Raw genomic sequence first — 22,495 nt, 5'->3', positions numbered from 1 at the left:
TGGCTTTGCAAAGTGGGCGAGTGTCGGACAGTCCGAGAAAGGAACGGAGCTGATGGTCGCGGGCTCATACGACACCTTATGAGAGAAAGAAAAGAATATTCAGGCGTCTGGCGGAGCTGGACAGAATGGCTGACGAGACTCCTCGGACTTCGCGACTCGGGTCCAACGAGGAACTCCCTGACGAGTCCTCGATACCGGAGGAACTCCCTGAAAAGTCCTCGGTACCTCTCCCTTCTGACCCTATCGCCCTGGCAAGCTCTTCTGACGATGACCCGACCCACTCCCAAAAAGGCCCTCGGACAGCACCCTCTACTCCTCCGCACAACGAGTCTGGTGCCCTTGTAACGCCCGCGGATTATGTAACTCAAAGCCAGATGCTGGTTCCGGAAGACTGTGCCGCTTGGCTGAAACCCCGGTTGCAGTTGACTGCCTTCAATGAAGAAGAGCACTGGTCACCAACGTATAGTCGAATCTTTCATGAGTGGTGTTGCGATGAAACTCAGCGGAAACTCTTTGTATTTTTCGACAAAGATCAGCATTCTGATGCAGGAGCGCAACTTCACTTCTGTAGCAACAGAATTCCCTTCAAGATTCGTTCAGGAGAAGTGGATGAGTTCGTCTTCTTGGCAAAGCGGACGTCGGCTATCCTAGACAAGACAAATATGACCGGGGAACTCTTTTTCACATGTGTTCGCGGGGACATGCTCAAATATCTGCTGACAGTTATGAGCGGGATTTACGTTCCACTGTCGATGAAGGAACATGGCTGGCCCGAGAATATGCGCAAGGAGTTCACCGGACAGGTAAGAGGTACACTGACAACGTTTCCCCGCTGTTGCCACACACGTCGGACTACGTACGGTTCGCCTTCAGTCAAACATCGGTGTTTTCATCTAAACATGCAGAAGACCGAGACCTCAGCACTCTCACGCAACCGGAAAGGCTCGCAGCTCGGGCCCCTGAGTGAAAGAAGCCTCTGCCCCCCCGCCAGCCTAGCTTCCCTTGGAATGATGCTCACAGGTTCTCTTCCTGAGCACGTCCATGGCCTTATCAAATATCCCTTCAGTCACACAGCGGCTTGCGGCCGCCGATGGAGAGAGTCCATTACATGCCGTCTAAGGCCCTGGTCGGACCGGTACTCTGTTACTTGTCGTGCCAGAGCTCGACAGTTTAGTATAGCAGAAAAAAGACTCGGCTCCTCATTCCCCGCTTTGTTGACCAGATAGCGCGCTACCCCTCTGCTGAGTGGTGCTGCTGCTCAGCTACAACGGTTCCTTGCAACTGTAACAGAGGCCGTGTACCAGGCTAAAGGTGCAACGTTGTTATACGTCCCCACGGACGACCTGTCTGATTTGGAATCCTGCTTGAAAGACAAAGACCTGATCCAGCGGCTAGAGGCTACTGTCATCTATTGGACGCGGCAGATAAAGGAGGTCATGATGCTTCAGGTAACCCAGCGACTGCAGTGATCGTGCAGGATCTCGGGCGCCTGCTTTCGCTAAGACCTGTTTTTTATTAGCTGGAATGAATCACCCACACGGACCCTGGATCGGTCAGGTTATCACTTGCCAGTACGCAGAAACGTTTGCCGCAGAGAGCTCAGGGCGCAGAAGGTGGCTGAGCGGGCGGACGTACTTCAGTGCCTGCCAGTGACGGATTCAACGTTGTGACTGGCGTCATACAGTGAACTGCCGCTGAAAAGTTACATACTCTATTCTAGTTTTGCTTTCGTTGGGCAGCAGGATCTCTGTTCATGGGTATACGCCGACAACCAAGTGCCCACGATACCATCAAAACCAGAAGGGCATCATGTTGTCAACCAAGGGACGAACTTGTCGTTGAAGTGCGATTGTGTGGCTGACCGGCCAGGACACGGCACAAGAGACAGACAATGCTGGGCATCTGGACGAAATACGTTTTTGGAGGGAAAGGGCTGTAGATCTGTCGAGACTGATGGAGCAGTTCAAAAGCCAAGCATTTCAGAGGATTTTCGAGCTTTTGGGACAAGCGAAGTCGACGTATCTAAGACAGTTCAGGTTCGCTTTCTAACCCGGCAAACGCAGTCTCATACCTGACTACTTGCATGATGCCGCGCTTCCAGTGACCAGAACCTTCGTATCCCAAGAAAGCGAGCTCAGCGTAGACAGGCAGGCACACACACACAGTGACGTCACCGCCAGCTTACAACACACTGTGTCAAGATACTGCCTTCAGACTCGTCCAGAGTGATGTTCAGCATGCATCCTTAGAAGCCGAGGACAACCTGAAATTTCTTTCTGCCCTGGAGAAGCCCTCGGAGAGCCTGCTGCAAGCCAAACCTGAAGAGATCCCTCCTATTCTTATGCAGCTTCTGAACTCTGTTCGCATGATTTGGTCAACCTCCGCGTACTACAACACCTCCGACCGAGTATCAGGTGTGCAGGATCAGCAACCCGACCGCCGCGTTCCTCAGTTATGCTCAGAAGCTTCCGCCTGACGCCGTCCTAGCGAAAACGGTCTTTGGGATCCCCCCCCCTTAGTGCTGTCTGTCTCCTTACGCCGAACGGTACACGGCATTAACTTCGACTGTCCTAGTAGTTCTCTGGCACTCCCTGCTTTCCTTGCAGGGCTACTGAGGAAAATCTCCGCTGAAGTAATCAAACGATGTCAAGCTGCGATAGACTTGTCATCCATCTGGAATGGTTTAGTTGATGACGCCATGACGTCGCTACAGAAGTCGATTGAATGTGGCAGAGCGTGGAAGCACCTTTACCAGCAAGTGCGCAAACTCGTTCGGAGACACAACATCCCCGGGCGAGATTGGGACTTTCCGGAAGGCACTGTTTTTGCAGAGGTGAGACACGAAAGAACTTGAGGCAAACCCGAAACCGTCTGGCCTTCAGAGAGTCTCCGCTGTGAGGGGGGGGGGGTGTTCGCCCTTTTGAGACGTATCCCTAGGCAGCGGTAGAACTTCGGGGACACGCGGGGACTCCGGTCGGATGTCTGTGAAGGAGTAGCGGCTGGGCGCGTGGTTTAGGGAGTCCGCTGCCTCTTCGAAGAACCGAAGTATAACTCCAGGCGTCCCCGCGACCTCCTGGGCCGGTGTAGCAGAATGCACTGCTGTAGAAGCCCCAGGGGAGATTGACTCCTTATCTCGGCAACATCCTGTTCCACAGCCGCCACTTGTTGGTTCATATTGTTCAGATAGATGCCTTTGTCCAACGCTGCGCCGACCTGCTGGAAGTCTGCGAGTGCCAGCAGCACTTCAACACCAGGGCGCAACACACCAAGTTGCCAATGTTCACTGGGTTCCGGTTCAAGGAGATAACTCGAAATATCTATGAAATCGAAGACTCGTTCGCTAAAAGCTTGCGGCGCCTGAGAGACCTCGATTACTATGTCTTAGACGTCAAAGCTACGCGATGGCATGACGACTTCGCCATATTCAAGAGCCAAGTACGAATTAGCAACTCGGGACGGAACAGCTTCAGCATGAGAACAGTTGCCTGAGACCCGAAGAAACGAGAGTTCAGACATGCGCGCCACAACAACGTCCCCCAAACAAGTGGTGCCGAGGGATCGCTAGCCTTCACTCTTGTGTCGCCTTGTGATTATTAGGTAAAGGATCTTGAGTTCATGTATATGAACGTTATCACGTCGGCCTTTGATGGGACCCAGACGGTGGACGGCGCTTGCCAAGTGTACGATGCCTTCTACCTTCTCGCAAAAAGGACGCGGATAAAGAAGTTTCTAGAAAAGAAAAACGTCGATGTGTGGAGTCTCTTTATCCAGGTAACTGCCCGTGCTCGGCTGCAGAACTTCTTTGTTTTGAGGGAGTGTCGATTCAGTTCGCGGGACTCCGGAGTTTAGTACTGAACAAAGTCTTTGCGGCCTCTCTGGGTTTACTATGTTTAGGAGCTGGCTTTGGTGAAACGGCACTTCGAGAACATTCGGAAGAATCCAAATCAGTTTCTCTCGGTTCCGTACCAGCACCCGAACCACGCAGGTCTCGGGATGTGGACTCGAGGAATGATAGTAAAGATTCAAAAGCAGATGGATACCCTCGATGCAATGCATTATATGCCATCTTGCCGAGAAGCAGAAGCTGCAAGGGAGAATTTCAGTAGCGTCCGCGGAATGCTCGCTGTGAGGCTTCAGCTGTCGTGTCCCTCCTGGTGTTTACCGGGGAGCCTGCTGTCGCTTGCGGAAGACTGCAGCCTCAGTCTGCCCGCTGCCAGCTCTGGTCGACCGTGTTCTAGATGAGCCGGCAGCTTCTCGTGCGTTTCTCTTGCTTCGTAGTTCTTCGTAGAGCAGGCATTTGAAGAATGGGCACAGGAGCTGAATACTGGTGAAGGGAGCGGCACTCTGAACAAAAGGCTTGAACGCCCCTTGCTGATTCGAGCTGACGCAAATATACTCACGCGCGGCAAAGGTAAGATCGCTCGGGTTCCCTGAATCGCGGCAACTCTTAGTCCACTTTTCTGCACTTCCGCTTCGCACCAACAAGCTCTGGAGTGTGCTACGCATGCAGGCGGCCAACTGGAAAGTAACTTTGAAAAGAGCCTGCTAAAGAACCTGCAAGAGGCATACTTCTGGCAGAAGATGCACAACCAGGGCATCAACCTGCCCTATGCAGCCCTTGAGATGCTACGGCACCGCGACAAACTAACGACCCTGCGTGAGCATGTCCTGCGGGTTGTGAGGGANNGATTGCCGTGAGTCCCTAGACAGTTTGAGAGCCTTTCCCATTGCTCGCAAATCCACTGGGCACGAAGACACCCACACTTTAGCTGGTGCCTGGTGACCTGTGAGCGTGCGCGCAGCCGGAGGAAAGAAGACTGTTCCAGCACCACATCAAGGCTTTGGACAAGAAGATCGCCCCGGGCATTCAGAAGCTCACCTGGAATTCCAAGGTAATGGAGGCTGGGGTCCGCGACAGGAAAAAAAAGTTCTTGAAATCACTGCACTAAGGTCTGGATGTTTGTCCCTTCTGGACTCCTGTCCTTTGTGCGACACAACGGAGGGCCGAAGAGGAACCGTAGACTCGACGAATGTGCGCTTCATTGTTCGCATCACTTGATCGCAGGGTATCAAGGAGTTCTTTGTTCGAGATACATGCAAGGAATGTCAAGTGGTTTTCGGTTACGTGAGGAGGTTTCAAACGAATCACCAAACGATACTGGCTCACTGTAAGGGAGTGTCAGAAATGCACCTTCTTACAATTGATCGACGGAAGATATACACTGACGAGGATTTCCGCCAGGCTCAGGCTTCCAAGAAGGTGGAGGCTGAGACATATCTCATCGAAGCGCACGAGGCCGTCACCGCCGTGCTCTGTGATTCCGCCCAGGTGAGCCAGAACACCTCGGGAAGCTGGAGGCCGACAGTTCGATGTCGGCTTTCTTTTGATGGCTTGAACAATACTGGTACAAGGCAGCCTCATGCAAAATGCAAAACAGCGCTCGGCAGAAAACCGCTGGCGATCTTCTGTACACATCAGCAATGGGGGTCCGCTGTTACCAGACGTCAAACAGGCTTGATCTGTACAGAGGTGATCGAAGATGACAGCGGTGTTTCACACTCTCCTGCATTCCTGGAACAGCAACGTGCAGTGCGTCTGCCCCTCACTTCAGCTGTTTGAAGATCACCCGCCAGAAATCCAGAGGGAGTGGAAGCTGTACGTCGAGAAAATGGACAAACGCTTGGGAGATGCTCTCAAAAAAGCTGTCAGAACATCGCTCCAAGTGAGCTACAGTGGCCCGTGGAAGGGTACCCTGTATCCGAACTACTTCGCCACCCTCCGGAAACGATCCACAAGCCGAGTTGAGATTCCTCAGCTGGAGGAGAAGAGATCCGGCGCCTTCAGTACTCTGTCCTGGCCTGGAAATGCGCAGGGGGTGGACTGACTGTGCAATCCTTTCTCCAAATGCTTTCCGCACAGCTTGTTGGATGGTCTAGGCAGTAGCTGGGCAGGCTGCCAACTGGGCAGTGGAGTAAATGAATCTGTCTATTCCAAGTACATATCTGGCTGCGCACACAGGGACTCTCAAAGGTTCTGAACCCGGTAGACGGCAAGAACAGCACGGTGGATGTTGCCCCCTTGTTCAAGGTTCACGCCGTTCTCGACAGCCACAACAGGATGGACTTCAAGCCGACGATGGCGGATCTCAAGGAGCTTCTCCAGACTGTGTGCAAGGAAATGTGCCTGACGCTTCAAGTTGTGCCGAGGCTGTGGGAGCACCTGCAATCGCTGACGTGAGCTAATGAGCGAAGCAGGGCCCTCTTCAGTTTTACAGTTTTACCGAACTGCGAAATCCCGTGTTATCTCCCTCACTTTGCGTTTACATGGTAGGGAAGGAGAAGACCGAGGAGATTCAAACGAAGAAACTGCGACCCCCGGTAACCACCATCCTACCTACTCTTACACTACGGCGAGCCAAGCACAGGTCGGGTGAAAGGCCGACACAACTACTCGAGCCTAGCCGTGCAGCGGTGCTACGTGGCGGTCGCTGCGTATTCCTACTGACCGGCTTGCAGAGGGCTCGCAAGCAGCTTCGGAGAATCCAAAGAGCGAGGACAAGGCGCAGACACCAACATTCTACGGCATGATCGCCAAGGATGACGACTGCGTCCGGATCGTGATCCAAGTCAGTACCGCAGCGCGCAGGTCGCATTTGCTTTTTTTTTGTGCGCTTGGGACGTGACCTGCGGTCACGTTTGAAACTGTCAGGCTGTGTGGGCTCGCCCTCCGCCGGAGCTATGTTTGGCTGACCGTGCTTGGCGTTCGTTACCCTGCAGATCATGAAGGGCCTTGGTAATTGTGCATCCAAGTTGCAAGAAAGGTTGAAGTGGTGGCATAACAATTACCACCCAATTGTCTCTCAAGACAAGGAAGAGATCATAAAGAAATACGCGAGAACAGAAAGACCGCTTCCAGTTGTGTGTACTAACATTCAGAGATACAAGGAGCTGCAGGCGGATATCCAGCAGGAAGAATTCAAAGTAAACCCCGAGAGGATGAGCTGTCGCTTGCCTGTCGTTGACAATGCGGAACTCCGCGAGGGTGACTTGGCCAGTCTTGTATTCCACATCACGCCACTCCGCACGTTTCTGACAACGAAGAGCGCGCTCAAAGATCCGTGTGGGAAACTGCGCTTTGCTATCGCAGATCACCATTTGCTTCATTGAGGCTGACTTCACAATGCTGAAGCAAGCTCTCATGAAGCACTGCCAACAGTGGCAAGCCCAGCTGATCGCCTACCTTCACAGCAACGCGTCCCGGGAAGTTGAAAAGCTTCTTCAGTACTTTTTCTGTAAGCAAGCCACAGGAAAGCTCCCAGTTTGCCGAAACACGTGCCCGTTCTCGGATCCGGAAAGCCGAGGGCTCCGCCCAGCTGTCGATGCACCTCTGCCACTGCCATTGCCACTTCTGAGCCTTTTCGAGGCTTCATTTGAGTTACTCGTCAGACACGGAGTTGACCGTTGATCGAGAGCATGCGAGTTCCTTGGAAGCACAGGGGTCTCGGTAACCTCCTTGGCTGAGAACCAAGTTAGGGTACGAGAGCTGTTTCTCCTTACCTATCGGTTACCGCAGTGATTAACCGCGACCGCACGCGCTGCTCCGCGTCGCCCCCGACTGCTGGAACAGCTTAACCTACCGGGATCCCTGACTGTTTTACAGCGAACACCGAGACACTAAGGGAGGTCCCAACAACAACAGAGGACATTAAAGCCAAGCTAAATCTGTGGCAGAGGTGCCGGGGAGATATCCCTTATCTCGAGGACCGCATCCGCCCTATTGAAGAACAATTCGCAAAACTCGTCGAGCTGGACGGTAGGAGTCTGTCACGCAGTAGCTTGCCTCCTTGGAAATGCTCTTGATGTAGGTGCTGGGTAAGGGAATCCTCGGGGGCAGTGTTACAGACAAGGGATGCCAACGACTGCGCCCATTCTGTGGCCAGTTCAGATCCCCGAATTTGAGGAGGCGAAGCTTCGATCTCTTCGACCACTTGCGGAACAGTTTGAAGCAACTCTAGAAGAGGCGGAAGTCATGTTAAACAAGTAAGCCCGTTTCCCTCGCGGGCTGAAGCCTCCGTCTCGCCGTTGGGGCAAGTGGACCAGTAGCTGACGGCTGGGCTCGTCTCCTAAGTCTGTGCGTTTGAGGTTGACACTCTCTGCTGGCCAGCGATGGTGTTCATTGTCACTTGCTAGGACCAAAAAGGCAATGGCAGCAGAGATAGAGTTGATGATGCAAGGCATAGGGAAACAGGCAGCAGACCTATTCAAGCAATTCATGTGCTCGGCTCCGTTTGACGGATCCGCTTTCGACTACGAGCCTCAGATCGCCTTCAACACCATTGCCTTGTACCAGGGTGAAGTTCAAAAGCTCCGCGAAAACGAGGAGCAACTGGAGTCGAAGCTGGAATTCTTCGGCATTGAGCGCATCCAGTATAAGGAGCTGACAAAGATGGAGGCCGATTTTCAAAAGCTGACCGATATCTGGACGCTAGCGGTAGGGACAGGGACTCTTCTGCTTGCCGCCGTGTAAGAGTGCCTTCTGCTGCTTGGGCTTGGGCAACAACGGGGCGCGGCTGCTCTTCCGCGAAAGTGCGGGCATCCTGCTAGAAACTTTTTTATTTCGGCATCAGTGGGTGCGTTCAAAACTGAGCTGCTCGCTGTAGTCTGATACGCCGCGGTGGCACCTTGACAGCTGAGAAAAACGACTGCTGATAGGCTCGGTTTCTGAGGTTCGTGTGTGCTTCAAGGATGAGTGGGACGCGGAGTGGAACAGATTTAAAACCGAGGCGCTCTACGAGCTGAACACGGACGAGCTCGAGCGTGTAGCAGAGACCTTCCAAAGCCGCTTAACGCAAATGAAGGACATCCGCAACTGGCCAGTGTGGCGCAAATGCCAGCAGGAGATTGATCAGTTCCGCAAAGGACTGCCGCTGATTTGCAATTTGCGAAGCCCGGCAAGTCATCCTTCTCATAGGCAGACGAGCACGTAACTGGACGGCGGTAGATCGTAAATCTGCAGGACATCTGTTACTATTGTTACGCAAAGCTGTTCACCATAACCGGCCGGGCTCACTGCCGCTCCAGCCGGGGTACCGTCAGATTTTCCTTGATGCTGGACTTTTTCAGGCTATGAGGGACAGACATTGGTCCAGATTGAAAAAGGAGATCGCGGAGCCGTTCGATCCGCATTCCAAAGAGTTCACGCTCAACGCTGTTGTTCAGCTGGATTTGATTCGTCGGGCAGGTAAAAGACTGTGCTCAGCTGATGCGGCCGGAGTCCTTCCTTGCCCTTCAACTCTGGTGCCGAGCTGAGACGCGGGAACGGAACGCGTTTGTCGTCTTAAGGGTTGTATCTGCAAGCAACAGACTGAAAGAGAAGTGAGGGAAGCACGCCCCACAAGAAATGTCAGCTCTTGATACTTTGTTTGCCAGACCTGATCGGACGGCTCGCCGATGAGGCCCGGAAAGAGTTCAAGATTGAAACTGCTCTGCAGGAAATCTCTCAGGGGTGGACGAACCTGCGCATTGAAATTGTCCCTCACAAAGACAACTTGCTGAAACTCAAAAGCAACGAAGAGCTCTTCAATCTTCTTGAAGAGAACATTCTGGCACTCAGCGTCATGAAGTCCAATCAGTACCATTTACCCTTCAAGGATGAAGTCGAGCATTGGGAAAGAACTCTCGCGCAAGTGTCCGAAGTGATCGAAATGATACTCCAGGTTCAGCGACAATGGATATATCTGGAAAATGTGTTCAAGGGTAAGCGTGTGTGCGACTCCAGGCGCACCAGGAAACGATAGACCGGAGTCCGAGAATTTGCATTCGCCGGAGCCAGTCCGGAGTGAGTACGTTGGTTGACGGAACTGGTAAGCAACTCACTTTCTGTCTGGATCGGTGCCGTGCGCTTGCTGTCGTGTGTGCAGGGTCAGACGACATTCGTCTTATGCTTCCCCAGGAGGCCTGCATGTTCGATGAAGTTCACACTTCCTTCATGAGAACCCTGTCAAAGATCCAGCAGGATACCAAGGTTCTGCGGGCGTGTGCAATACCGGGCATCCTCGGCAGCCTCAACGATATGAACGAAAAGCTGGATCGCCTGCAAAAGTCTCTGGACGACTACCTTGAGAAGAAAAGGTAGAAACCCTTTCTTACTACCACAGACCAGCGCCGGATTCCTTCTCAGAGCCCACTCAGCTCTGGCCGCGAGACCCGCTAGCTACGTCCGGTGCTGCTGTGGCTTCCCCACATTGGTATTATTGAGAGTGGTACAGCGTAGAAGGGAGTTTTTGGGCTCCCCCGCAGCTCACCTCCTGTAGGGAGCTGGGGAGCGGAGACCTTTGCTCCAGCGGCCTGTCGACGGTCACATGCGTAGTTGGGATGAAAGAGGGGAGGGTCGGACCGTACGGGTCCTCGCCTCAACTGAAGAAGCGTGCGCCCAGCAGCTCTAGGAAATAGTGGCGCAAGCCTGAAGATACGTTGAAAATGTGCGCTTAACGCTCAGGCAAGAATTCCCGAGGTTCTACTTCTTATCAAACAGCGACTTACTGGAGATTCTCGGACACTCGAAGGAGCCTGATCAGCTGCAGAAGCATATCAAAAAGATTTTTGAGGGCATTAAATTTCTTGAGTTGTCTCCCCCTGGTGAGCACTCGGGATCTGAAACTATAGCCGTGTGGGCCATAAGACGTCTGCCTGTCAAGAGGCTGCTCTGCGTCTTATAGAGAGGCTCTTTCGGCGTGAGCCGCAACGCGTGGACACGACCAAACTGTTAGCCTGGCGTTTCACCCGCGTGCCGCCGAGACTTGCAGGTAAACGCCAGAACAAGAGCTGGGAAGCTGAAGGTATGCTTGCTCCAGACGGAGAGAAAGTCAAGTTTCAGCCAAAAAGTATTGTTCTTGAGGGGCCAGTCGAGCAGTGGCTCGGAAAGGTGAGTCGGGAGGCTGGCAGGGGGGGCGAAGTGCATTGGACTGGAGGTACTGGAAACTACAAACGCGAGGATATCGCGCCGTCGCCAGAGGTCCTTCCCTCGCCTCTCTGGCGTGGGTGATGTGGTAGGTGGAGAAAATGATGAGAGAAACTCTCAAGAGACAGCTAATCTCAACTCATCAGGCTAACCTCGCCAAAGGCAACAAGAAGGAGCGCTGGGTGCGGGAGAGCTGTGGGCAACTTGTGATCACCTCAAGTCAGATCGCGTGGTACGCTCTGACCTGCTGTCGGCACTGGCGACACCACCTGAAAAGCAGAAATGTATTGCCTTCTAGATGGCAGCCAACAGCGACTGGGCAAAGTGGGTGGACAGCGGTTTCTGTCTCTGCCACCCTCCGCGGGTATTACTTGAAAAAACTGCTGTCTCCCTTACCCAGCCGACTGCTTAAGCAGAATCAAGATGGGCTCTGAACGCGGCTCTGCCCCTGGCAAGAGCGGTTCAGGCGATGCACATCATACATCACCTCGGCCACGGCAGGAGGGCCGGTTTCTTTCCGAAGCAGGCCACATAGTGGAGGGGGAAACACACGACTTTCGCTCACGAAACTTGGGTGTGTTTTGAGTCGTTCTGAGGAACAGCAGTGAAACGGCCCGAAGCTACCTGCAACGTTCGGTGGCGGGGTACAAAGCAGAGGTGACGCGCCCTCAGGCATATCTCGAGAATCTTCTTGGCTTTTTCCCCACAAAGCGTAAGTGCTCCTACATACGAGTCTTCAGGACTACGGAGACAGAGAATGCTCTAAGGAAGATCGCCAAAGGAGTTAAAAATGCCCTGAAACAGCTCAAGAAGCAGCAGTGTCGTCACCTGTCGAAGCTGATTGACCTTGTCAGAAAGCCCCTGACACCAGTCGAGCAGTCGAAGCTAGTCTCTCTTATCACGATCGAGGTCCATGCTAGGGATGTGCAGGTGAGTGCACATATCCGCACCGTGGCTCTCCTATCTGGCCGAGAGCAGTACACGGGACCTTGACGGGACTGCCAAAGCTCCTGAATTGAAGGCGAATGTAGCTTTCTGCGATTCCAGTTTTGTTCAAGAATTTGTTGGCACACGTTTCGACCCTTCCTGTCGGAGAACGTTGCGCTGTGCTGTCCCCACCCAGGAGAGGCTCATCCAGACACGATGCGAACACGACAACTGCTTTGCGTGGAAGTCGCAGCTTCGCTTTGAAATGCGTGAAGATATCGCAGATGCCCAAAGCGGTGAGTTCGGAGACGAGTCCTTCGCCCGAGATCTTGATACCGGCAAAACGTATCAAGAAAACCTGCCCACATACTAACTGCCCCAAGCACATTCGTCCCGGGCTTGTCCCTGCCCAACGGCACGGCAAAACTAGGAGTTCTTTTGTGCTGCACGCCCAACCTTGTCACTGAAACGTCTTTGCAGGCGGAGGAAGCATAGCGCAGTCCTTAGGGGGAGGGTTCATGGTCTGCCAGGTGCTCCAGACCGAGACGATCACCCCTTACGGCTACGAGTACCAGGGTAACAACGGCCGGCTCGTCATAACTCCCTTAACGGATAAGTGCTACATGACCCTCACAATGGCTCTCCATTTGAAACTCGGCGGCTCTCCCCAGGGTCCGGCGGGCACGGGTAAGCAGTAGGAGAAGGCACACCTAAACACGGAGAAGAGGAGGAGGAAACGGGCTAAGGGCAGCCGGAAGAGTCCGCTTGGCTGAAAACTGAGAATGCTGGCCAGCGCCCAGCCAGACGGGTTTCTTCTAGTGTCTGCTTCCTTCTCCAGGCAAGACTGAGACTGTCAAGGACCTTGGCAAGGGAATAGCAAAGCTTGTGCTCGTCTTCAACTGTTCCGATGCGCTTGATTACATATCACTGGGAAGGATCTTCAGCGGCTTGGCCCAGTCTGGGACATGGGGGTGCTTCGATGAGTTCAACCGCATCGAGATCGAGGTTCTGTCTGTTGTCGCCCAACAAATTTCCGTGATCCAGCATGCGCTCCGGTAAGAATCGCTTTGCTCTGCTGCCGGACTAGTTGAAAACAGTCTCCTCCGGAAAATGTTTCTAAGGCAGATAAGGGGGTAGGCGATATGCAACCCGCTGAAACCTCTTGTGTGCCAACATTAGGGAAATTTCGCCAGAGGAGAACCCCCTGGGCCATAAATTCTTATTCGAAGGGCAGAGAGTGAGACTGGACCCCTACTGCGGCATCTTCATCACCATGAATCCTGGATATGCAGGGAGGACCGAACTCCCGGATAATTTGACGAGCCTTTTTCGGCCGGTAGCAATGATGGCGCCAGATCTTGCGATGATCTGCGAGATTATGTTGATGGCGGAAGGTTTCGAGGTATGCCAAGTGCGGTTGCTAAAGCTCTGCGTCTGCGCCGGCGTCCGTTGCAAGGCTTCGGTCGGCATGCGATTCTGGACCTCGAACTTCAGCAGTCCTCCGTGTCGAGAATGCAGCACAAACGAGTGTACAGCTAGGCGTCTTGTGCTTCGCAAAACGGAGCTGGGGCTGAACGTCCAAGGAGGAGGTGGCAACAACGAACCCTCTCTCGTCTTCGGTCTCGCTTACTGCCAAGCCGTGTGCTGAGCTGGTTCCTTTCTCAAACCTTGTCAGGAAGCGAGAGTCCTCGCGCGAAAGATAATCACACTGTACCAGCTAATGAATCAACAGCTGAGCAAGCAAGATCACTACGATTTTGGTCTCCGAGCGATCCGAGCAGTACTAAGCCGAGCCGGCCAAGTCAGAAGGAGCGGCGGAGCCGAGCAACCCGAGCAGGAAGTCCTCATCCGCGCTATCTTAGATCTCAACGTGTCTAAGACTGTTACCGATGACAGCCTCCTGTTCGCTGCGCTGATGCACGACCTGTTTCCGGACGCAGACTTGTCGCAGGTATCGAGTGGTCAGTGCCATCCTGTCTGTGATGCTGACAGCGTGGAGACTCGGCCAGCGGCGGTCTCCAGACTAGTAGCTTGATGCATCCAAAATGTTTTCAGCGCCACAGCGTAGATGTGTACTGCATCCGATCATCTTAATCCCCGGCACGATGTTTGCAAGTTCTGTTCCTTCCCTTGGCCACTCCTGCCCTCAAACGGCGCCCGGGAAGGCTCCAGCCGGCGCACATGCAGTCATGCCTCACACACAACGTCTTACAATCTTGTACCTTGCCTGTTGCAGATGCAGAACAAAGATGAAGCGTTACAAAAAGCTTTGGAGTGGGCACTTGAGGAGGAGGGCCTGCAGAAGGTAGAGCACATCGTCGTCAAAGCCACACAGCTCTTCTTAACGATGCAGACGAGGCACGGCAACATGATGGTAGGGAAGAGCTTGACAGGCAAATCAACGGCGTGGACATCTTTGCAAAAAGCGATGACTTACCTCAGTGAGCAAGGTAGGATATGGGCAAACCCCCTCTGTCGCCATGAGCGCCGAGGGCAACCATAACCTGCCACAGCGTGAAGGATGAAGTGGAATAAGTGACGCCTGCACACAGGAGGTGGCAGACGCGGGTCGACAGTGCTACTGAGGCCCAACTGAATGCGCCTTCATGTACAAAGGCTTACAGCGAGCGGCGCAGACACCCGGCCTAGGTCCTCTGTCCTCGGATCACTACGACGTCCGGGGCTTGTTTAGACTGCCTGCGAGAGCTTGGGTTCGGAACGAGAGTGCGCAGTGAACAGGATGCGCCAAAGTTGACCTCTATGTCGTAGAGTTCCAAGTGTCGGATGCCGGGTGGGGACACGTGTTGTCGGATGAGCGAAGGCTCACCACCACAGATGGCCATGCTGAGTATGGTTCCATAACCACGTCCATAGGTGAGAGCACCGGTAACTCTTACTGTACAGGAAGGACCGACTTCGAGGCTGTAAGGACGTACATTATCAATCCGAAATCTGTGGACGTCAACGAACTTTACGGCAGCTTCAATATTCAGACACTCGAATGGACGGATGGCATCCTCTCGGCAATAATGAGAGTGGCATGCCAGGATACCCGCTCACTACATAAGTGGATCGTACTCGACGGCCCCGTGGACACCTTGTGGATTGAGTCCATGAATTCTTTACTGGACGACAACAAAACCCTGACGCTGATTAACGGAGATCGAATCGCCATGCCACCCCAGGTAACTGCGGAAGACAACTTCCGAATCGTGCACCAAAAGAGCGCAGGGTCGGCCAAGCCGAAGGAGGTTCTGAGGATATCTTGCTAGATATCATCTGGGTGTGGTCTATCCTCAGGTCTCGCTACTCTTCGAGGTAGAGAATCTATCAGCAGCATCACCGGCAACAGTCAGTAGGGTCGGCATGGTATACATGGATCCCGGCGACTTAGGTACGAGAGAAATTCATTACTCGGATACTGCTCTGGTTGTCCGCAGTCGGAGGTGAACTCAAATAATCTCTCCGCGACGACCTGGAGGCAAGGGGTGCGCTCGCATAAGCAGCTGCAACCGAATCTCTTCATTGGTCCCGTCCTGGCCCTCGACCGGGCTTCCTGCCACAGTAGCACGCGCCACCTCGACGTCTTGCACTCATAAGAGTCCAGATGCGACGTTTGCGACATCAACAGACTGGAGCCCGTACGTGAGAAGCTGGCTTGGAAAGAATTTTGAAAACGTAGAAAGACAGAGATTCATGGAAAACCTTTTCGAGAAATACTTGGATCGAGTCTTGAAGGTACGTCCGGCGTCTCGTTCACTTCGGTCACCTCTGGAACTTGTCCCCCTTCTGCTTGTTTTCGACCTCAAGAGGGACACTCTGGAAAGCTAGTACAGAACGGAGAAAGCAGCTGCGCCCATTCCCAGGGGCCTATTTTTCCGGGCAGGTTCGGCGCGAGTGCTCGGAGGCAACGCCCATTTCCGATACCAACGGAGTGATCTCTCTCTGCCGGCTCTACGAGGTTTTCTCCGACCGCATTAGTCCTGAGCTGAAGGTGAGTGCTACCTGTGCAGCCCATTGGCGGAAAGCCATCAGGAGCCTCGGGAACTCAGGGACGGACCGTGGAGTTCATTGGGAAATAGCGAACAGACGTCCAGCATCAACAACGTGTCGAGGCAGAGCTGGGCACCAACGCAGCCAATCAAGTCAATGATGGCAAGGACGGCTTACGGTCCGCTGCTCCGACAAGGCCTTGATCGAGAAAACCATAGCTTAGTGCTTTCTGCTGACCCATAGCCTGGCCTGTTAGCGGTGCTTTGTACAGGAAGAGAATGTGCTATCACTCATGGAGAAAACGTTTGCCTTCGCGGTAGTGTGGTCTCTCGGCGCCTCTGTCAATGCTGAGAGCCGCTCACTTGTCGATCGATGCATCCGACAACTTGAACATTCCTTCCCGCCTGGTCATACCGTGTACGACTACTTCCTGAACTATGAGAAGCAAGACTGGAAGCTCTGGGAGGACAGACTTCCCAGTCAGTACAGGTGAGCGGCTGTCTGATTCTGGTCACGTTCTGTCCAGAGCCCTCTGTCTCTGCTCTGTGGCTGCCGGGGAGCGTCAGGTCGCCGCCACGACTACGTACAGTTACGTGGCGTTCTTCATACCCCTTGCTTTTCTGCAAGGGGGACACCAAGAAGAGAAGGAAAGTAGGAAGTTTCACGGGCATCCCCATGCTTCGTTTGCGCAGTCCATAAGCAAAACTGCTGGTCTTGACTGGAAGCGCTTGACCGTTTTGTGCCGCCTGCAGGCCACTAGAGAGTACTCCATTTCATAAAATTCTTGTCCCGACAGTGGACGTGCTCCGGAACGCTTACGTCTTGAACGGCCTTATTCAGCATCAGAAACACGCCCTCTGCGTAGGGAAGACCGGCACTGGGAAAACGTCATGCATTCTAACGACGGTCATGCACGAGCTACCCGAGTCTACTCATGCGACACTGACAATCAACTTTTCTGCCCAAACTTCCTCCAAAAAGACCCAGGAGGTACGCATAGAGTCGCTGTTCAGCAGAGGCAGGTAGTTGAGGTGGTTCTCTGGGGGACCGCTGTTGTTGCTATGAGCGAGGACCCAGCTAGTTAACGGGGACTCGGGCGTGGGACAAGAACGGATGTGGAGTTCTTCTAGTGGCTTTTTCTGGCCTCATTTGGCTTGTGCAACCAGCCTAGGATCAAAACGTATCTCGATATGGTAACCTTGAACGATGTCTGCAGATTCTCGAGAGCAAGCTGGAGAAACGGGTGAAGAACAAGTACGGCCCACCGGGCAACAAACGCTTAGTATGCTTCGTCGATGATCTCAACATGCCGCGTAAAGACACCTTTGGTTCGCAGCCTCCGTTGGAGCTACTGAGACAGCTGATCGACTACGGCTGCTGGTAGGCACGACGTACGAACTGAATGCTGGCTCCGGTCCGCGCTTGACCAGGCAACGGCTGGAGTGATCTCATCTCGAAGAGGAGGGAGTGTACAGTTTCACTACCACTAGGCCATCCCAGCTGGAGGCAGGTGTACTGGCCGTGCCCAGGCGTTTACAACCGGAAGCGGCTCCAGATATACGGTGCTTGGAAAAACAGGTCTTCGGCTGTTCGATCCCACACGCAGGTACGACCGGGCGAAGCAGACAGTGAAGTATGTTCTAGACACGCAGATTCTCGCCGCGATGGGCCCTCCAGGAGGCGGCAGATCCGTCATACCCGCGCGGCTGCAGTCGAGATTCAATCTTCTGAACTTCACCGATCCGGATGACAACCAAGTGAAGAGAATCTTCAATACCTTAGCTGTTCACAAACTCTCGGAATTCAGGGAGGTGAGTAACTTGTACGCGGCGTCACGAATAACATACGCTCTCCTTCCCCAATAAAGTGGTTGTGTCGGAAACAGTTAGAGGTTTCTGCAGCTTTGGCGGCGTTCTAAGCACAGAAACACGGCAAATGTGCTTTTTTCCTTGCTTGAAGATTCCGCTCAGCTGTTTGAGCGTGTAGAATTGCGCAACTTATAGTGCGTGTACTGTCTGCATAACAGTACACGCACTGCAAGTTTCTGCAGCGGACGCTGGCATAGTCTTGTCTCCGCTCTGCAGGAGATAAAAATCCTTGCAGAAACGCTCTCAGCCGCAACAATATCCGTGTACGAACAAGTCTGCAACAAGTTCCTTCCAAAACCGGACAAGCCTCACTACCTTTTCAACATGAGAGACATATCAAGAGTGTTTCAGGGGCTTTACCAAGCGGAACCGCAGGTATACGAGGATAAAGACTCAGTCCTCCGCCTTTGGTGAGTTGGCAGCTCACGTCTCAGGCCCTTTCGCTTCGATCTGGGCTAACTATCGATCATTGCACAGCCCCTGCTTAGCCGTCCTGCCAACGAGGTGTCGTGCGGCTCCACGCTGAACTCTAAAAAAAGAAATATGACGCAGCGTTATAGACCTTTCTGTGTGTGGACTGGCATTGACCGCAGGTACCACGAGTGTATGCGTGTGTTTCATGACCGACTAGCAAGCCGCTCAGACTCTGCGGAATTCATCCAGATCCTCGATTCCGTGCTTGAGAAAGCAGTGCAGGTTAGGGCCAAGGATCTCTGCAAAGGAGAGAAGGACCTTCTCTTTGTCGCTCTCCCCTTCGACACAAGTCCAGGAGCTGACGCTCCGTATGACGAAGTCGTGGACAGGCAGATGCTGAAGCAGTTTCTGTTGATGAAACTTGAGGAGTACAACGAACGCAGTTTCAGAGGCAGAATGAACCTTGTCCTGTTTAGGTGAGAACGAGAGCCGGGCGCCTGCAGAGAAATGCATCGATGCCAGGTGACAGGGTTGCGAGAGCATCACATTCGCAGGAGTAAAGATCACGGACACCAGGAGACAGTCCTCCCCACGGTGGAGACTCTTCTGGAGACTGGCCGCGCAGCTTCAATAGACAAGGCTCACGGGACGCGGTCGACTGGTACCGTCTGCGAATCTGTGTTGAGACCACAGGCAGGAGTACGCTGCTTTCAATCACGCTCTTGGTTGCCTTGCGGGTCTGTCGCAGAGATGCCGTGGAGCACTTCTGTCGAATCTATCGCATAATCTGCCTTCCGAATGGGCACGCCATCTTGGTTGGTGTCGGAGGCAGCGGGCGTCATTCCCTGACGACGTTCGCATGCTTTCTCGCGAACCAGCAGTGCTTTCAGATCGAAGTCAATAGAAACTATAGACATCAGGAGTTCCAAGAAGATCTCAAGAAACTATACACTAGTACAGGCACGTCAACCTGGGCGCTGACCCTCCTGATCGTGAACTGAGTGCCTGCAGTCGCTCGCCAGTCTGCCATGGTTCTTTCCACGAGGTATTACTCAATCCTTGGCGACTGCCTCGTGTTGACTCGTTCAGCAGTCACGTTTCCCGAGGGCTTCACATCGCTGTCGCATCGTCTGCTGCGCGTAGATCTGATACACGCAGATCTTCGTGCCGCCTACTCTAAGCGCCAGGCTGTCGGCGTTTTGCTGCGCAGGCGTGGATTCAAAGAAGACAACGTTCCTTCTTTCCGACGCCGAAATCTTGACGGAGTCTTTCATCGAGGACGTCAACAATATGCTCAGCTCTGGGGAGATTCCGAATCTGTTCAGCAATGAGGAGCTCGCAGCCGTCTACTCAGATCTGGAAAAGGCTGCTAAGTCGTCTGGGCTTCAAACAACCAACACGGATGCCATGCATGACTTCTTCATTTCAAGAGTTCGCGAGAATCTTCACATCGTGTTCTGCGTCAGGCCAATCGGACACCAGCTTCGTGACTATTCCAGGTAACAATGATGTCAATGATCTGCAAGTACAACAAATCGTTGCTCGGGGAAGCTGATCGGAAGCTGCTTCTGCTCAACAACTATCCGTGTGCATGTTTCCATCCTTAGGAATTATCCTGGGTTCGTGAACAACACAACGATTGACTGGTTCTTTGCCTGGCCTGAGGACGCCTTAATCGAGGTCGCTGTTACCTTCCTTAGCGACTCAATGGTGAAAGAGGACCAGAGGGCAACGGTGGCAGAAGTATTTTCGTCCGTCCACGCTTCTGTTATCGCCGAGTCTGAACGATTGTTCATGGAAATGAAAAGAAGAAACTACGTAACTCCCACGAAGTTCCTGGAACTTGTGCAGGTACGTTCCTGTAGGGGACGGGACTCTCATAGTGCTGTTTCAAGGGTTTCAGTTTTTGAAGCGGCTCAGATGCATCCCCCAGTCAGCGCTACTTTCATCCGACAGTTTTCTCCTCCTACAGCCGAGAAAAAGTCTCTTCATCCTGTTCACAGGGTTACATTAGGCTGTACCGGGACAAGACGGCGGAAGTGCAGGAGCTGGTTCACAAGCTCAGTGTCGGTCTGGACAAGCTGGTCGAAACTCGGGCTCAAGTCGAGGTCATGGGAACGGAGCTAGAAGTGAAAAAGGAGGTCGTTGCAAAAAAGCAGATCGAGTGTCAGGATCTCCTTGTTGTTATTCTAGAGAAACGGAGCGTAGCAGACGAACAAAAGAAACAGGTGCGTATGCAATAACCCGGGAGTTCCGCAGCTCAAAACAGGTGCAACGGTATTTCTGCTTTGCAGTAAGAGACACTTTTTCCAGAGCGAGAGAGCTGCTGCAAGTACTGGTGGGGACTGAGCTGTTCGGGGGTTTCTTTTAGTGCAGTAGTGACTGAGTTTCTTGGATGCCCATGCACAAGAACGCTCTTACGTTGCTTGTATGTCACAGGTTGAGGCCGACAGTGAAAGGATCAGTAAGGAAGAAATGGAGACAAAAATTCTCTCCGAAGATGCGCGAAGGGATCTGGCAAAGGCGATGCCAGCACTGGAGGCAGCCATTGATGCTCTTGAAAAGCTAGACAAGAAGTCTGTGGCCGAAGTGAAGGCATACACAAAGCCGCCTGGTGAGCTTTCACGACTCCTTTGGGATCCAGTGGACGCAATAGTGCCGATCACCCGAAGGCGATGCTGGCTGCTTCACCGGCAGAAGAAGGCTTCGTCCTTCGTATCCCAGGAAGGCGAGTTGCTTTCTGATTCGAGAACGGAAAGTCCGTCGGCAGAGTTCCTGTTTTTTGAGTGGTACCGCAAAGCCCCTTGTTCTATGTCCTTCTGTGGCCGAGCCTGAGACATGAACTGAGGGGGGCTTTCACGTCTGTGGATGTGATTGATCCGGTGTTGCGGATTCCTCTGACTCACGTGTGGTCGGGACTTTAAACGCGTGGTATCCTTGATTCAGACCTGGTGGTGAAAACGATGGCTGCTGTTATGACGGTCATGGAAAAGACACCCTCTTGGGCACAAGCGAAAGTCGAACTGAATGACCCGGGTTTCCTGACAAGGGTGAAGAACTTTGACAAAGACTCGATTTCGAACAACACCTTGAAGAAAATCGAGCGGTTCACAAAGGATCCCACGTTTGCACCGAACAACGTTCTCAAGGTGTCTCGGGCGGCCGGTGCTCTCTGTATGTGGGTACACGCAATGCAAATGTACGCTGAAGTATACCGCGAAGTGGAGCCGAAGCGTCTTCGACTCCGACTTGCAGAGGAACAGCTAGAGAAGAAACAAATGGACTTGCTGGCGTCGACTCAGAGGTAAGCGGGAACTGCAGGCTGCGCGCGTGTGTGTTACGCCCTGTCCTCGCTTCAGTGCATTAGGGACAGGCTGGGTGGTGTGCCGGGTACCGGTGTCCTCGGCGAGATTTTGGCGGTAGCCCTGCTGAGACACCTTTTCGCAAGGCTGAGGCTATGTGAGAGGTCGGCACTTTTGCCCCGACAAGCCACCGTGGGCTGCTCCGGTGCTTGGACGAATCAGGCTTCAGGATATTCAACAGACGCTTGAAGAGCTGAAGGATCAGTACAATGACTCCATCCGGACGAAGGACGAGTTGAACGCCTCCGCCGAGGAACTGAAGTTGAAGATGGAGAGGGCGGAGAGCCTTATTGCTGGCTTGGCTGGAGAGAGAGACCGCTGGGAGATCTCACTGGCCCAGTACACTGAAAAGTTGAAGTCACTGCCAGGAGACTGCTTAGTGGCGGCGGCGTTCATGTCATATGCTGGTCCATTCAACACTGAGTACCGCAAGCGATTGGTAAGTGAACGCATCGGTCACTTGCACCTTGTCTGCACAACGAGCACACACATGCGCGTGCGAGTGAAGGGCTTGGCAGCTCGGTGCAGCTGAGGTTTCTTCAGTGCACAGTGGAAGACTTGGCTGGTGGGACCGAAACGCGTTCTTCTAAAGCCTCTTAACACCTGAACTGCAAGGAACGCCTGGACAGCGTCCTCGCTAGTCAGTTGGAGTCTAGGCCGTGACGCGAAGGAAGCGAGAGAGCCAGCTTCATGAGTCGTGCTTCTCACCACTGAGGTGATCGTGCGCGTTAAAGATGAAAACGAGGGCGTTAGACGAGTAACCGAAGAAACACGACATACACAGCCCGCGGGCACTCGAGTCTCCAATCATCCGCATCGCCCACCACCATAGGCCTCGAAACATTTGTCTAACAGTGAGTATTGGAGTGCCGGATTGCAGGTTTCCCAAAGCTGGGTGCCACTGGTGAACCAGTTCCAAATTCCTCATAACCCGGACTTCGACTTTGCGGACTTCCTCGCCAAGCCTATCG

General features: G+C 53.3%; 1 protein-coding gene across 1 annotated transcript in view; it reads left to right on the top strand.

The window, feature by feature from the left end:
* Positions 1-124: 124 nt before the first annotated feature.
* Positions 125-22,495, top strand: part of CSUI_000245 (heavy chain 2 family protein) — a gene marked incomplete at its 3' end in the record, with an annotated part of 28,956 nt that continues 6,585 nt past the window's right edge. The window contains exons 1-52 of the mRNA XM_068060479.1: positions 125-803; positions 1,263-1,448; positions 1,870-2,036; positions 2,215-2,414; positions 2,607-2,833; positions 3,184-3,435; positions 3,598-3,771; positions 3,895-4,222; positions 4,289-4,411; positions 4,511-4,677; positions 4,803-4,892; positions 5,066-5,329; positions 5,613-5,723; positions 6,109-6,234; positions 6,519-6,626; positions 6,778-6,981; positions 7,148-7,292; positions 7,661-7,813; positions 7,941-8,040; positions 8,191-8,491; positions 8,745-8,876; positions 9,124-9,241; positions 9,430-9,756; positions 9,921-10,131; positions 10,499-10,638; positions 10,806-10,924; positions 11,053-11,192; positions 11,701-11,890; positions 12,084-12,183; positions 12,368-12,574; positions 12,726-12,942; positions 13,067-13,289; positions 13,563-13,838; positions 14,124-14,337; positions 14,792-15,072; positions 15,188-15,281; positions 15,453-15,625; positions 15,774-15,881; positions 16,152-16,369; positions 16,633-16,870; positions 17,097-17,260; positions 17,487-17,691; positions 17,965-18,158; positions 18,342-18,638; positions 18,911-19,116; positions 19,373-19,661; positions 19,770-20,013; positions 20,166-20,390; positions 20,602-20,776; positions 21,109-21,466; positions 21,687-21,963; positions 22,405-22,495. The exon at positions 22,405-22,495 is cut by the window's right edge and continues 131 nt beyond it. Coding sequence (XP_067927540.1) covers positions 126-803; positions 1,263-1,448; positions 1,870-2,036; positions 2,215-2,414; positions 2,607-2,833; positions 3,184-3,435; positions 3,598-3,771; positions 3,895-4,222; positions 4,289-4,411; positions 4,511-4,677; positions 4,803-4,892; positions 5,066-5,329; positions 5,613-5,723; positions 6,109-6,234; positions 6,519-6,626; positions 6,778-6,981; positions 7,148-7,292; positions 7,661-7,813; positions 7,941-8,040; positions 8,191-8,491; positions 8,745-8,876; positions 9,124-9,241; positions 9,430-9,756; positions 9,921-10,131; positions 10,499-10,638; positions 10,806-10,924; positions 11,053-11,192; positions 11,701-11,890; positions 12,084-12,183; positions 12,368-12,574; positions 12,726-12,942; positions 13,067-13,289; positions 13,563-13,838; positions 14,124-14,337; positions 14,792-15,072; positions 15,188-15,281; positions 15,453-15,625; positions 15,774-15,881; positions 16,152-16,369; positions 16,633-16,870; positions 17,097-17,260; positions 17,487-17,691; positions 17,965-18,158; positions 18,342-18,638; positions 18,911-19,116; positions 19,373-19,661; positions 19,770-20,013; positions 20,166-20,390; positions 20,602-20,776; positions 21,109-21,466; positions 21,687-21,963; positions 22,405-22,495 — 10,555 coding nt within the window. The remainder of the gene's footprint in view (positions 804-1,262; positions 1,449-1,869; positions 2,037-2,214; positions 2,415-2,606; positions 2,834-3,183; positions 3,436-3,597; positions 3,772-3,894; positions 4,223-4,288; positions 4,412-4,510; positions 4,678-4,802; positions 4,893-5,065; positions 5,330-5,612; positions 5,724-6,108; positions 6,235-6,518; positions 6,627-6,777; positions 6,982-7,147; positions 7,293-7,660; positions 7,814-7,940; positions 8,041-8,190; positions 8,492-8,744; positions 8,877-9,123; positions 9,242-9,429; positions 9,757-9,920; positions 10,132-10,498; positions 10,639-10,805; positions 10,925-11,052; positions 11,193-11,700; positions 11,891-12,083; positions 12,184-12,367; positions 12,575-12,725; positions 12,943-13,066; positions 13,290-13,562; positions 13,839-14,123; positions 14,338-14,791; positions 15,073-15,187; positions 15,282-15,452; positions 15,626-15,773; positions 15,882-16,151; positions 16,370-16,632; positions 16,871-17,096; positions 17,261-17,486; positions 17,692-17,964; positions 18,159-18,341; positions 18,639-18,910; positions 19,117-19,372; positions 19,662-19,769; positions 20,014-20,165; positions 20,391-20,601; positions 20,777-21,108; positions 21,467-21,686; positions 21,964-22,404) is intronic.

The sequence above is a fragment of the Cystoisospora suis genome (assembly GCF_002600585.1).
Source record: "Cystoisospora suis strain Wien I chromosome Unknown contig_111, whole genome shotgun sequence".
Lineage (NCBI taxonomy): Eukaryota > Apicomplexa > Conoidasida > Eucoccidiorida > Sarcocystidae > Cystoisospora > Cystoisospora suis.
Note: the sequence above shows the minus strand (reverse complement) of the source record. Positions and strands in the feature narration are given on the sequence as shown.